Source organism: Cygnus atratus, chromosome 14 (assembly GCF_013377495.2).
Source record: "Cygnus atratus isolate AKBS03 ecotype Queensland, Australia chromosome 14, CAtr_DNAZoo_HiC_assembly, whole genome shotgun sequence".
Lineage (NCBI taxonomy): Eukaryota > Metazoa > Chordata > Aves > Anseriformes > Anatidae > Cygnus > Cygnus atratus.
This window is the reverse complement of record NC_066375.1, coordinates 2,218,047-2,231,978: the sequence shown is the minus strand read 5'-3', so window position 1 is coordinate 2,231,978 and position 13,932 is coordinate 2,218,047. Positions and strand designations below refer to the sequence as shown.

At 45.2% G+C, this 13,932-nt stretch overlaps 1 protein-coding gene across 4 annotated transcripts in view; it reads right to left on the bottom strand.

Annotated features, from left to right (window-relative positions):
* Nucleotides 1-13,932, bottom strand: part of RAPGEF6 (Rap guanine nucleotide exchange factor 6) — a 125,185-nt gene that overhangs the window by 100,342 nt on the left and 10,911 nt on the right. For all 4 annotated transcript variants that reach the window (XM_035560761.2, XM_035560757.2, XM_035560760.2 and 1 more), the window contains exons 2-3: nt 931-1,001; nt 264-320 (exon numbers count right to left, since the gene is read on the bottom strand). In XM_035560761.2, the coding sequence (XP_035416654.1) occupies nt 264-320; nt 931-1,001 (128 nt within the window). The remainder of the gene's footprint in view (nt 1-263; nt 321-930; nt 1,002-13,932) is intronic.

Below are 13,932 nucleotides of genomic sequence, written 5' to 3'. Positions count from 1 at the left end.
GATTGCTTTTTTAATTGATCTGGTGTGGGCACAGACACCCCTCTGCTGCCCACGGACCTGTGCTATTAATTCGTGGGCACCTCTCAATCATCAGCGTCCTACTGTCATGACAATCACCTCTTGTCAAAGCTTTTAACTGGCCCGGCCAAGCTTAAGCATTGTAAAGTCTTGTATTTACAATTACTAAGCGATATTAAAACATGTAAAACAGTGGTTTTGCTTACACTTCTGCTGGAGAACTCCCATCAGTGATATGTACTTACCAAAAGAGAACTTGGTTGCCCTTGTACCTCTCGTAGCGGGCACTTGATGACATTATTCTAAGGAAGAAGAAATTTAATTTCAATTTTAATCCCCAAAGATCATAAGCCATTAATGATCACATTTCAGCAGAATCACTTTAAGGCTTTGAGACCTCAAATTCAACTCTTTTTTGTTCTAAAAGAAAGGATGTGCTTAACCATAAAATTCAAATTATTACGGTGTTCTTCATTACCCAAATAGATAACATACAACTTGTTCTCTAAGTGTTTAAATCACTCCTACGCATTGGAATTACCCATAGCAACAGAACTGAAGGAACTAAAATACTTCCAACGCACTTTTTGTGCTTTGTTGGCCTTCCATTTTTTGTTCTGAGATCATCTGAGTGTCTGCGGCATTAAAAAGCATTTGCAATCCAGTTAACACAGGGTACTTTCTACAAAGTCCTTTGCAGACATATGGCAGTAAGCCCTGCCTTCATTGTTATCAAAGCTAGTTAGTTTGGATTCAATGCCACATTGCTGCAGTGACTTAGCTCAGCAATGGACTCGGATAATGTCCTGCCACCCCAAAGTGCAGGCCGAGGAAAAACCTTGCTCATCTCCACAAAAACTGTCTGCATGCCAGCTGTGTTATGCGATGCTAGCTAGCTCCATTGTACTTTACCTTAGCTGGTGTTCCCTGAAGTGAGAGAGTATGTCCAGTCCATGAAGGAAAGAGTAGATTGTATTTAAGTCCTAAAAAGAAAACAAGGGAAGAAAAAAGAAAAGACATGAGCAACTTCATTCACAGCATCTAATCACTTCTGCGCTACTTTCTAAGGTTCCAAAACATGTTCCACAGCCTTACAAAACAATTCTAGAGAGGAACAAAGCCTGGATCAGTAGCTAGGTTGGGACATGCACAGGCTTAGAGAACCCTGCTCACACTTAAGCTGCTGAAGCAAAAAGGGCAAAGTTCAGTTGATGCATAAAGAGTTACCCGAAATAGATTTTGAAGCACACTTATTAGAAACCTCTCTGAAAATGGTTTATATGAATGGATACTGCAGCAAACGACATATAGCATAAACCCAACAGCACAGTCCTATTCCTCCAGGATCAAAAATCATTGAAACATTTTAATGACTCTTCTAAATAGGGGAAAAAATGGCTATCTTACTAAGTTACCTTGCTAATAGCAAAGAACACTGGAGAAAACCTAAGCCACGTAGTCTAGATACGATTCATAGTGCAGAGAACTACAGTACCTTCTCATAATAAGAACATTAGGTGTGGACATGAAATATTTTTCCTATCTGAGACCCAGCTGGTATCCCCATCACAAACTCTGCTCCATCCTACTGCCTCTAACTAGAAGTCAGTGTTAGAAGTTACTCCAAAATACTCTTCGGCAAAGGCGAAGACAACGTGGAGTTCGATTTGTCCCCCACCTCCTACTATGAAGACTCAGCATCACATCAGAGCCACCCGATAGCAACCATGGAAAAATGCAACTTTTCTGAAGCAACAATATTAAAACTTGCAGACGATTTCACTTTAAAGATTGGACTTTATATAGAAGTGGCAATTAGAAGAAGCAGCTGTTTAAACTTCTCACTACACAGAATTCTCTTTAGTCACAAAAATATCTGTGCTGATGGTGCAGGCCACATGCTAAGAAAAAGCTCACTAGGGCTATTCATCACTTAATTTACTATCCCGAACAGGTGGGCTGTTAGCATTAAATACATGCACAACAAAATCATTATACGCCATGCAGCAGTCTCTTCAGCTTGGCCTCGGAAAACATGCTCTGAATTTTCAAGTACTGCATTTATACAGTGTTTACAAAAGATAAATCAATACGAATGCTAGCCTCAAAGTTTACAATAGATTTACTTTAGAAAAGTTCGTTGGCTTAATAGTCAATGTTTAGAAATATAGCGGATACAGACTGTTATACCAAGGGAAAGGTCAGATGTAATTGCAGGCCATGTAAAACCAATAAAACTGATTTTTTTTTCTAAATGTCATTACCAAACCCATGAAAATTAAACAGAAGGCCTGAATGTTTAATGCTGCATCTATAAAGCATCCGTTTCACACCGCCCAGTCTCGTATTAACCCTCAGCTGTGAGTTACCACATACTTGATTTTTGTAGTGAAACACCCACGAGTGCCAGCTCCAAAACAGATCCCCGAAACAGATCCCAAACACAACCCTTCTCGGGGTGAGACCCCAAACGCGACCACCAGGGCCTGTGGGCAGCCCCGGGGCCACTCGAGCCCCTGACAAGCTGTTGAGCAGGAGCCGCACCAACTTCCCTGACAGAAAACGCCCAGCACCGAGCTGTGGAAGAGGTATCCTTTGACCACAGAGCACCCCCATAGTTAGCAGCATCTTGCTAGTTAAAACCTGAATGCAACAAGAGAAAAACAAAGCCCCCTGGCTGGCTCTTCCTCCTCCACCTGGGCCCTGCTCGCCCCGCCAGGGATGCTCCAGCTCCGGCCGGGCCCGGCCACAGGCAGCAGCAGGTTTATGACCAGAATTTTTCACTCATTCCTACGTGTTGTGTCTACACATGCTTGCCTACATTTCCTTCTGAATAATTTAATTGAGACAGTTATAATGATGTCTTTTAAATGTGTTACATTAGCAGTCCTATTGTCATGAGTTACACAGCACTGTAAGCGGAATAAAAGCTCGTATTCATGCTTCACAACAAAGTTCAGGCTGCACATACAAAAACCGACCGCATCCTCAAGGATTATTCCTCACACCTCCACAGAGCAAGTTAGTCCAGCACACCCTGGCCGTGGCACAAAGCAGCCTCAGCATAAAGGGATTCCTGCCCAGAAAGCATCCCTCATCTCAGGGACATCCAGTCCATGGCAAAGATGGAAAAAAATAAAATCAGAGCAAGGGATTTTGGAAGAGCCGTCCCCACCATCAGCCCCACCGGGTGCCAGCAGCACCAGACCTGCATGGGAGCACATCTCCCCCAGGTTGTGTCATCTCTGCTCCAGCACAGCGTGCACCCATGCAACGTGCTTTAAATGTCATGCTGACAAAGCTTTTGTTCGCCTGTTTGTTTTCAAAAAGATCCTTCACAGACAGCCAGGGGAGTTCTTCCTTCTCCTCACACACCCCTGCAAAATCTAATGAGGGAGGTTTACCCGCAGCTCAGTTTTTCCAGATAATGTAAAAATTTCACACCAGTCACACATGGGGTGGTTTCCTCCATTGCTCCCATCTCATTTAATTATTTTCATTTCCAACAAAGGGCAACGAAGCTGGTGAAGGCTCTAGAGAACAAGTCTTATGAGGAGCAGCTGAGGGAGCTGGGGTTGTTCAGCCTAGAGAAGAGGAGGCTCAGGGCAGACCTTATCACGCTCTACCATTACCTTAAAGGAAGCTGTAGTGGGGTGGGGATTGGGATCTTCTCCCGAGCACCAAATGATAAGATGTGGGGAAATGGCCTCAAGTTGCAGCATGGGAGGTTTAGGTTGGGCAGTAGGAGATATTTCCTAACTGAAAGGGGTGTGTGGCATTGGAACAGGCGGCCCAGGGAAGCAGCTGGGTCACCATCCCTGGAGGTCTTCCAGAAACGTGTAGATGGAGAACTTAGTAGCATGGTTCAGTGGTGGACTTTAACACTAGGTTAAAGGCTGGAGTGGATGATCTTGGAGGTCTTTTGCAATGTGAAAAATTCTATGGCACTGACAGCACTGGCACAGCATTTGTGAGCCCACGTGCCAGGCAGGGTTTGTACCCTTGCACACCCACCTGGACACTGCCAGCCCAGCTGCACAGCATGCACTGCACACGAGAAGTCCTTAACCACAGCCCCCAGTGCTCCTTTCACCAAATCCATCTTATCAAGCCAAAAACAGGATTAGAAGCGGTTATTTTAAACATCTGATCTACGCTGCAGCACCGGTTACAAACGCCAGACAAACACACAACCACAGTACAAAGGGCAGAGATTATTTCTGCAGGTAGCTATCCGTTATGGAGAGAAAGTGCTATAAAAAGGACGGTACCAAAGTGCAACAATAAATGGGAGGGGAGCAGAACTCAAAGATCTCGCTGAGAAGTTACAGATCCTTTCCGTACAATCTTACATCTTCCTGCCAAAACCCATCCGAAAAGCAATTACTGACAGAAAAAAAAAAAAAAAATTCTCCACACACACAAAACTAGGGACCAAGGTCAAGGTGGTTTTTTTTTTATTATTATTTTGTAATCTTTATTTTCAGAGCCTTTATCACCCTGAAACTAAAGCGTGGTATCTGCCTTGACATAGTACAGCCAGACGTACTCCTCAGTGTTCAGCAGACAACTACACCTTGTCGCGTGTAGTTCTGCAGGAGCCAGCTCACGTTTTCTGTCCGCCCAACTAAAATTACAGCTCCAGCGACCCACGGGAAGGCAGGGAGCTGGGCAAAGAGCAGAGGGGAGCATGCAGCTGCTGTTGGAGACCGACAGGAGCTGGGACGTGGTCGCTGCGTGCACAGCAGCCCCACAGGACTCCTCTTCCTCACCTCCTGCTCTCAGTGCAGAGCTCAGCAGCTGAGTGCCCTCGTTGGGAGCAGGACAGACACCCGCCCGCCGGACAGACGCCAGGCAAAGCCACGAGAAGGCCCGGAGAGCCAGGAAGTGGCGAAACAACTGCTACGTCTGCAGAGCAGAGGGCACGACGTCTTCACACCCATCACGTGCAGTGTTGGGCTGTGTGGGGAACAGCGTGCGTCTAGGCAGGAGGGCAGAAATCAAGGGAGGGCTCTGCCGGTGGCACTGCTATCGCCCAGCTTCCGTCGGCGGCAGCTGTTATCGCCCGACACACGCATCCTCCCGGCACAAAGCTGAGCCGGCCGCTAAGCCAGAGAAAAACGGGGAGATTTCAGCAGCAGCATGATGTTGTGTAGATCAGCCTTCTTTTACAGCAATGTCCTTGTCCCAATGCACTCTGAAGGGAGTGAATACTTGCCCACTTCTCCTTTTCCCTGCCAGATGCCTGCTCATGTAATTACTACAAGACGCCACAACTGTAGTGCAAGGAAAAATTTAAGAATCACCAGCAGCATGCATTGAAAACCCATCACATAAGAGCAAACCAGGTAAATATAACAATTACAATTCTGCTTAGCCCAAAACCGCCCCCAGCAAGGAGGGCATCCCTGCCTCTCTGCCACCCGAGCAGTCTGTGTCACTTCCCTGCTACACCCTTTTCTCTCCCAGTCTTTTCCCTTAAATCCTGGGAGCAGCTTTACGGCACTTGGGATGGAAGATCCAGAGGAATGAGGGTGGTCTCAACTACAGCGTTCTGAACACAAAGTTTTCTGAACAATAAAAAAAAATCCAGCCAGAGCAACTGCAATTTGCATGAACCCCATTTATTCGCTGTCAGGCAGAAGTAAGGCTTCCAAGACAAACTCTCCTGCAGCATTAAGAGTGGGCACTTTGGAATGAGAATGAAATTATTGCATCAAAAGTAAACATAAAAATGAAAACCTGATGCTTTAAATGATGTGACCCCAGCCAGGTGTTCTAGTAACACATGATTACATTAAAACACTAAGCAGGAAATCTGTTCTATTTCTAAGGAAAACGGAGTAAATTGTTCCAAAATGACCTCACTGTTGCAAGTTCTGATAAATCTCACGAAGAGCCATCCTCAGCAGTTGCACCGAGCTATCAAGGAGCCAAGGAAGCCATAAATCCCTCCACAACTCCTCCCGCACATTACATGCTTCGTGTCACTTGCAAGGTGACACCGGGACCACGCAGCACTGCCACAGAGCCAGGGCTCAGTGATCCAGGGGATTTCCTCCAGCTCCCACATGCGATGCTTCGATCAGCAAGTCCCGGGCTGCCGGCTCTCACACGCAGACCTGTCCCTCAGCATGGCGCAAAACCCATCCCTCCGTCCCACCGCAGCACGTTCAGTTCCTGCTGCAGGAACGCACGCTTGGCTCACTTGTGGCTCCTGATACCTGGTCTGGCTGTGCTGACGAGCCACCAGGGCTCCCCACCCGCACAACAACCTGCTTCTTGAAGCACACGGCATGGCTGACGGGGTGCTGCATCCGTATTTCTGCTGGGGCAAGAAAAGACAGCTGCCAGGATGCTTATTTTATATGCTTCGGAGCAAACAAAAGCATTAGTGTTTTCTGAAGGGGTTACAGATTCATCTGTATCACAGACAACATATTAAAAAAAAATTCTGCCTTTGAAAGGACAGATAAACCATCTGGTAGCAGCTGTAAGACGCATTCCACTGATGTTGAAGAGAAGCCCCAGGTACGACAGTTCGGGGGGCAGGAGGCTGCATGGCTGCAAGCTGCCCCAGCCTCCGCGCTGAGCACCAAGTGCCACGGGAAAGGAGGCTGGAAAGAAACTTCAGCAGGATCCGACGTACATTCAGTATCAGGATAAGGATTTTAACACCCTCTGGAACAGCGGCTGAAAGTCTCTATATTAAAATCATTATTTAAAATGCCTACATTTCAGTAAAGCAAACTGAAGTAGTTCTTGGAAAAGGGACAGCAAGCTGCAAACAGCCAGCTCCCCTCCAGCCTGCCGCCTTTACTGGCGTTAGTGAGTCAGCAGGCTCCTTACATAGAGGGAATGCAGCTTTTATTGGGAATCCTGTCAGCCTCAATAAAGACTCTGTCACCCGTAGGGGGGCGTAGCAGAAGAGAGGAAATGTTACTCAGCACGGTTTATGGTTTTCATTGCTTCCCTTCCTGTTACTTCACCGAAGGCTGAAATCTGCGCTGTTTCCTTTATCCTCTGTTTAAGGCCAATTGTAAAAATAGTCCTCCCAAATTCTTTCCTGATAATGTAATACTCGAAACAAAAATACAGAAACACGCCGGAGTTGTCCAGCCCACGTTCCATATATTCAGAGATGGCTGTCGCAAATGCACCGACTGCAGCGATGCGGCTCCGGAGCCCCGTGTCGGGCACAATCCCTCCCCGTCCCCATCTGTGGGCTGGATGGAAGGAGATGAGATGACCTGGGAAGACTCTGCCTGCTCAGTGGCACAAACAAACTTATAGTAGAAGTCAAGAGAAGTGCTAAAAACACCAGCTCCAGGGGCCTTCGTTGAGAGCTGCACAGCATACTTAGGATACTTTGAAGGGAGCCGTAACTCTATTTGGCTGGAGGCCTTTTAAAAAATTTAAACACAAACATTGAGGAATTATAAGGGAGAATAGATCGTTTAATCAATAACACGAATGAAAGTGTTACCAGGAGACTTTAACTTAGTGTTTTTACCATAGTGTTTTGCAGAGAATAACACCGTTTAAGTAGCACTACTAAGGAACAGAGCGTAACCGCGCCACACAACTTAATGTAAGAAATACCAAAAATTCAACAAGCCAAAACTCACTAACAGCAGACTCCTGCATGGTCTTGGGTCACCCTCAGACTGCACTCAAGTATCATTCGTATAAAGTAAACTGGCCCAGCCACTTCAGAGCCATACGCTATTAATCAGCAAAAAAAAATAGCATATATTCTGTAAAGAAACTCCTGTATGGAACGTAACAGGTGATGCTTTTCTGGCCTCGATTACCAGGCTACCCACTATAGGGATTTTAGAGGCATCCTCAGTGCCCAGCTGAGGAGATGTCAGCCTGCTATCTTTATACAGCAGAAAAATAAAAAGGGACCTCATTTCTCTGTTGTAAATCCAGGAAGCACGTACAATTGACAGCATCAGTTACCAACATAGCCACAAGCAGGAAACTGAAAATCTGGCTTTTGTTTCTCAGACTGTCAGAAATAACATTTTCAGGCTTGGATTTTTATTTTATTTTTTTTTCCTGCAAATGTAGCAAGTTTCTCCAAGGGGCCAAAACAGTTTGTCTTAAATGCATTTCCTTATAGCATGCACACATGGCTACAGGCACAGACTTCAGAACTACATTTCACCCCCAGGAATAGAAGTATCCTCAATAAAAGTTGAAAAGGCCAGATCTGGTTTGAGAACAGAGGCCCTAAACCCACTATTACAGTTTATTTATAGACTCGAAGTACCTCCATTCAACAACATATTTCCAGGAGAGGAAAAAAAAAGCAAAGTACTCCTACATGAAAATAAAACAAAAAGTTTCTCTGCTCCCAATAGCTCCCACACCCAACGCAGATAAACACCCTCCACCTAAGGACCCTGGACTGTGTTGATATAAGACTCTGGTAGAAAGACAAACACTCGAAGGAACGAGGGAGGGAATTTCTCTTTTATTATTATTTTTACTGCTGTTTCATCACACTGAGTCAGCATTTCTGGAGCCCTGACTTTGCCCCAGAAAAAAAACTTCCTTTGGATTTTTCAGAGCAAATACCAAAGGCCCCAAACTGGAGAGACGGGAACATCAAACGCCAGCGCTTCAAAGCCAGCAGCTTGCGGAGCGCTTTGAATATCTGAAGCGCATTCAGCCCTTATCGTGGCTCAGAACAAAAGTACAGTTATGAAAAACTACCTTTAAGAAAAGCATTACCATAAAGTTCCCAGACGCTCATTACTTCAGTTTTAATACATCTTGCAGATTTATGTGTTGATACTAGAAAACCAAGAGCAAGCTGCCTTGAGAACAAAGCTCACAGTTCAATAAGATGGGAAGCTCGGGAGATCCAGAAGTAGTCGCGATGCTCACATATATCAAACAGCAGATTTTTCTATCAAGCGTTTTTGACTAAGAGCTCAAAGACCCTAAGAGCAGCACAAAATCAGCAAAGCAAAACAAGCAATTTCAGGCTTCAATCAACGCCCCACTAGGTGAGCAGCTAACTACGTGTCGGGATCCACAACCTCCCTGCCAGAGGGCAAGCATCCCCCAAGTAACAGTGCTTGGGTTAAACCTTTTTTGTCTTAATTCCAAGGACATCAGCTCACCTGGTTCACACAGACATTCCCTACTCCTTTAAGAGGAGGAGGTAAAAAAAAAAAAAGTTCCAGCACCTAAAAATCTCCTTTTTCCTTTTAAGAAAAAGGAAAGAATCGGGTAGGGAAAGGAGAAAGTTGATTCTCACAAGAAGTTTGGCACGGAAGCCTGGGGAAGATGAGAAAGGAGGTGGAGGATGAAATCCAAAGGTCGATTCCATGCTGACAGTCCCGACGACTCGGGAATACGTCTGCGTGCAGCTCGCTCCTGTGAGAATCTGGGCTGGGGGCATGCACGCGGCCGTGCTCGTGCAGCACAGCATTGCTCTTGGCTCCCTTCCTCCCTGTTGGACGGGACCTCGGCAGCAAACATCACCAGCAAATTTCCATAGCTAAGCTCCATTCAACAGGTATCTCAAGCACATAGGAAGACTAACAGACAGAACAATATTTTACTGCTGCTTGTCTCCACTGTATTAATCCTAGGATTTTTATACAAATGGATAAGAACACTCCGCAGTTTTTACAATGGCACCTTTATCATTTTGCAATATATCATTTCATATTTCTTTGCAAAAGCAAGCAAAGATCATGTCTGTCAGGAAATTAAGTCTTGCTTAATAAATAACACTGAAGTCAGAATAAGATCTCTTACCAATAGCAGCCTGAGTCACCCTCGCAGATGTAGGTAATGGAGATGAATACAGCCCTAGGAACTGTCTCAAAACAGTTGTGTGCAACAGTAAAATATTAAATTCACCACGCTGGTTCTGACTAAAATACTTTGTTTTCATTCAGCATCAAATATAACACACCAGCAAGTTGTTTTAAAAAAAAAACAAACATGAGACTGAGAAGAATATAATTGCAGAATAAAATATCACATGAAAACTGAAACTCTCCTACAACCTTCTTTCAACAAAACCACCGGAGGAATAAAAAGAATGATCGAACTCCAGCTCCTTTATTCCCATAGTACTACCATCAGGAACAACGAAAGAACTCCTGAAGAGGACAACATTAAGATGTTTTTAAGATGTTTAGCAGCAACTCCTCCTCGGTCCCGGTACAAGGGCACACCAGGCAGTGCCCAACGCAGCAGTCCAGGAAAGCTGCTGCAATTCTCAGCAATCCGTCCCTTCGAGAAGCTGTAAGTTACCTGAATGCAGATCCCTACAACTAAATTCTAGTACTGCTACAACTACAGCTTCCTCTCACTTACACAGAAGTGCTAACACCTGTGTATGTGTATGCATGTATTGGCAGATACACACACACACGCCCTTCACCAAACCAAAGAGTGCAGTCAGTAGCTCTTGGCACCTTTGCCTGTAGCAAAAAAAAAAAAAATCCACCAGACTTCCCCAGCTGCTACACCTCAACGCAAGCCACCACAGCAAAACTCTCAAAACTGACTCTGAGACACTGCTATAGGATCTGCTTTTGTGGTTTCTCAGCAATACCCGGGTCAGAAACCACAAAGGAGCTTAAGGATCCAAACTGAGGTGATACTCACGTATCTACATCAAGTTTTAAGTTTGAAACCAAATGAATACAATTATCAGAGGTAGAGGTATCTTCCCTGGTAATTACAATTGATCATTTATGCATACAAAGTGAATACCTATGGAGGTGTAATAAACCCACCTTTAGTATCACCTCAAAACCCACCTTTAAACACCTCAGTATCTCAACACAGTGCTAAAAAGATGCCTTCTGTTTGCAAAACTGCCATTATTCGCTAAAGATTAAAATATACCCAGCGCTAGCTTAACGTGAGCACCAAGCAGGTTTCTAAGCAGCAGCGCAGTGCATTAATTTAGGACCCAGACCTTTGACTCATCGGCGCACCCTGGAGAAGTTAGGTGCGGGGCGATGAAAAGCAAAGCTGGAAGCAGCAGCTAAGAGATTACAACACGATGATAATTGAACAGTCATGCTCGTGACAGCAGAAGAGGAGAACGCATCCTGCTTTCCCTCTCACCTCCAAAAGAAACAGAAGGACCCTTATTGTAGGTCAGACATTTTATATATTCAATACTACTGAAAGTCAGGCACAAGTCTTCCTGGGGAGCATTTCGTTACCGTGCTCGAGCAGCTGGCCCACAGCAGTGCTTCCTAGGGCACCCCGTGCCTGCCAGGATGACCAACAAACCTGTCACCTGCAGCGCTCCTCTTGGTCACACAAGCACTCATAGCTGCAAAATGCTTGGCTAGAGCTTGGGAAAAGAAATCAAAGCAGCGTTACTGGTCACAACACTGAACGCTGAACTCTGCCACCTCCACATCCCACGTAGCCACAGTTGCAGCATGTGCGAGACCCAAGCGAGGCAGAGGGGAAGCTTTCAGCTGTTGTTAAGGACATGGTTGTGACCAGCTGTGGTTGTGCAGCACCACAGAGCCCGAGCTGTTTGCTGTAGGTCTGCTGCACTCCGTAAATCCCCCTCTAGCCAATGCATACAGGGGAAAAAAAAAAAAAAAAAAGAAAAACAACACAGCCCTGCTGAGCTGTGAGCTCCACCCATGAGAGCAGCCCCATGGCACAGGAGACAGCCTGCCGGGAGGCTAGCACAGACACGCCAGCTAAGAAATGCTCCCCAGCAGTCACACCAGCTGGACTGTGCCCCTGAACATCCGTACAGAGATCGCCCATCAATTAGCAAGGACTATTGTGCCTTTAATTCAGGTGTACACGTTCCTGGACCGAGGACTAAACGAGGCTTCTAAAAATTCACAGCACAAGGACCCAGAAATTTGAGCAGCCTCCCTTTCCTTGGGCAGTGCTCGCTGACATAATGCTGTCTTGTATAAAGGAAAAAGAAGTTACAGACAGACGGCCAAGTTCCACAAGTGAGGTTTTCTGGGCAGATGGTGTTACGTACTTACACTGTTGCTTCTGTCTCAGAAGCCTCAATTTTATAGGTAGAGCAGTGATCCAAAAACATATCTTCTCCTACAGCTTAAAGCTTTAGCTTGTACGTTTATGTGTTTGTTTTTTTTTTTTAAGTTTTGTTTGTTTGTTTTGTTATGAAAGCTAAAAAAAATGCAATTAAAACTCCTGTTTTAGGGAGGCAAGGCACAATGCAATTAATTCACAGGACACCAAAGCACAGGGAAATCTCACATAGAAAAAGGTTCAGGTAGCAGACAGACGTAAGAGTGTGTTCTTCCAAAATCCTGATATAGCTGGATGACGAATAGAGATTTAAAAATAATAATTACTGACCTAAGTCTCAGAGACAAAATAATTACTGGCCAAGTACTTGATATCACAGTGACACATACTACTGAGAAAGTAAGTGTGATAATTTAGCTGTCTGAATGTTCCTATCTCAAAAAAACACTTCCATGCAGCTCTTACTTTGTTAATAAGCCCCTACACCTCACAGCACCTGAAAATTCAGACTCTAAGCTCATAACAAAGCCTTGGCTATGGCAGAGATCTCTCATGTGAGATGGACCCAGGAATAACTAAGGAAATCAGAGTATGGTTGAAATGGTGTTTACGGGTCACTGTCATGCTAAAGGGCAAGCCTACTAATCCCACCTCAGCTCACTCTCGTCGTATTTTCCCATTTCCTCCTCTAGAGCAGCACTGTCAGTGACCCCGTTTACCCGTAAGTGCCCCGTAAGTGGGCAGAAAACTCACCCACCAGGACGGCGAGCAGCTTTCAGTTGTGTTAGCCAGCAAACCTGGGCTGCCGAAGGAGCAGCAGCGTGCGGGGCAGAGAAGGACCATCTCTTTCAGCACCAACAGACCATGGCATGCATCAGTTCAGCACAGTCTGAAGCCTCCACCAGCCACCTTGTGAGTCACATGTAGCGTTACGTTATCTACAAAAGAGTTTGCTGAAGGAAGCATTACTGCCCAACACAAATGGAAGCAGAGTTTACTGGACAGGAGGTCAGTAGTCTAACCTAGGGCTGCCAGCTTCCTTCCTACTGCAAATGGGAAACAGGAACAGAAACTCCTTCTGCAACGAGTTGGAAAAACCACTTCTACTTTGCCAAATCACGGCAGTCTACCGCTAGGCTTGGTAATGACACACAGAACCCTGAAAATAACCCAGTAAATATCATCCCCAGATAACCCACAATATCGAGCAGCCATGGACAAGCACAGCCCTTTGTGACAAGGGCATAAAAATCCTCCCAGAGTCAACGTTCAGCAGCCGATGCAATCCCAAGACCTTTTAACTCTAAACACACAACACGTTGCATGGGCAGACCTCACTCCCCAGCTCTCATAAACGCAAATTGTCTGGGTGAAAAGTATTATGACAGCTCTGGAACTCTTTCTTTGTAGAAATTCACATCTGACCAAAAAGCCAATTTCTGCAGGCCTGCAACGCAACACAACGTAAGAACTCTTTCCCTTCAGACCAAAAGGACCAACGTTTGAGGCTCAGTATTCATCAGTCTTTGGAGAACTGGATTGTTTAAATGTCAACGCTTTAATCGGGCACAAAAAGATTATAAACAAAGAGAATCCCTTTGTTATGGTGTTTTTTCCCCCTATTCTGCGAGAATTTTCTAGACACTCTTGACAAGCTAAAAGATAACTAATAATTAGCAGAGCTAAGGAACCTAGAGAAACCAGATGCAGAACGCTAAATAATTTCTGCATGCTTCCTTGAATTAAGGGTATTTCCAAAATACTGCATTGAAATCATCAAAAGGGGAAGAAGGGTGTATCAGTTTCATCAAACAAAAGGAAAACCCTCTGTATTTTAAGCCTGAGGTCATTGGAACAAGAAGACCTCCTAGTTTTAGAAAATAGCTTGTCTGG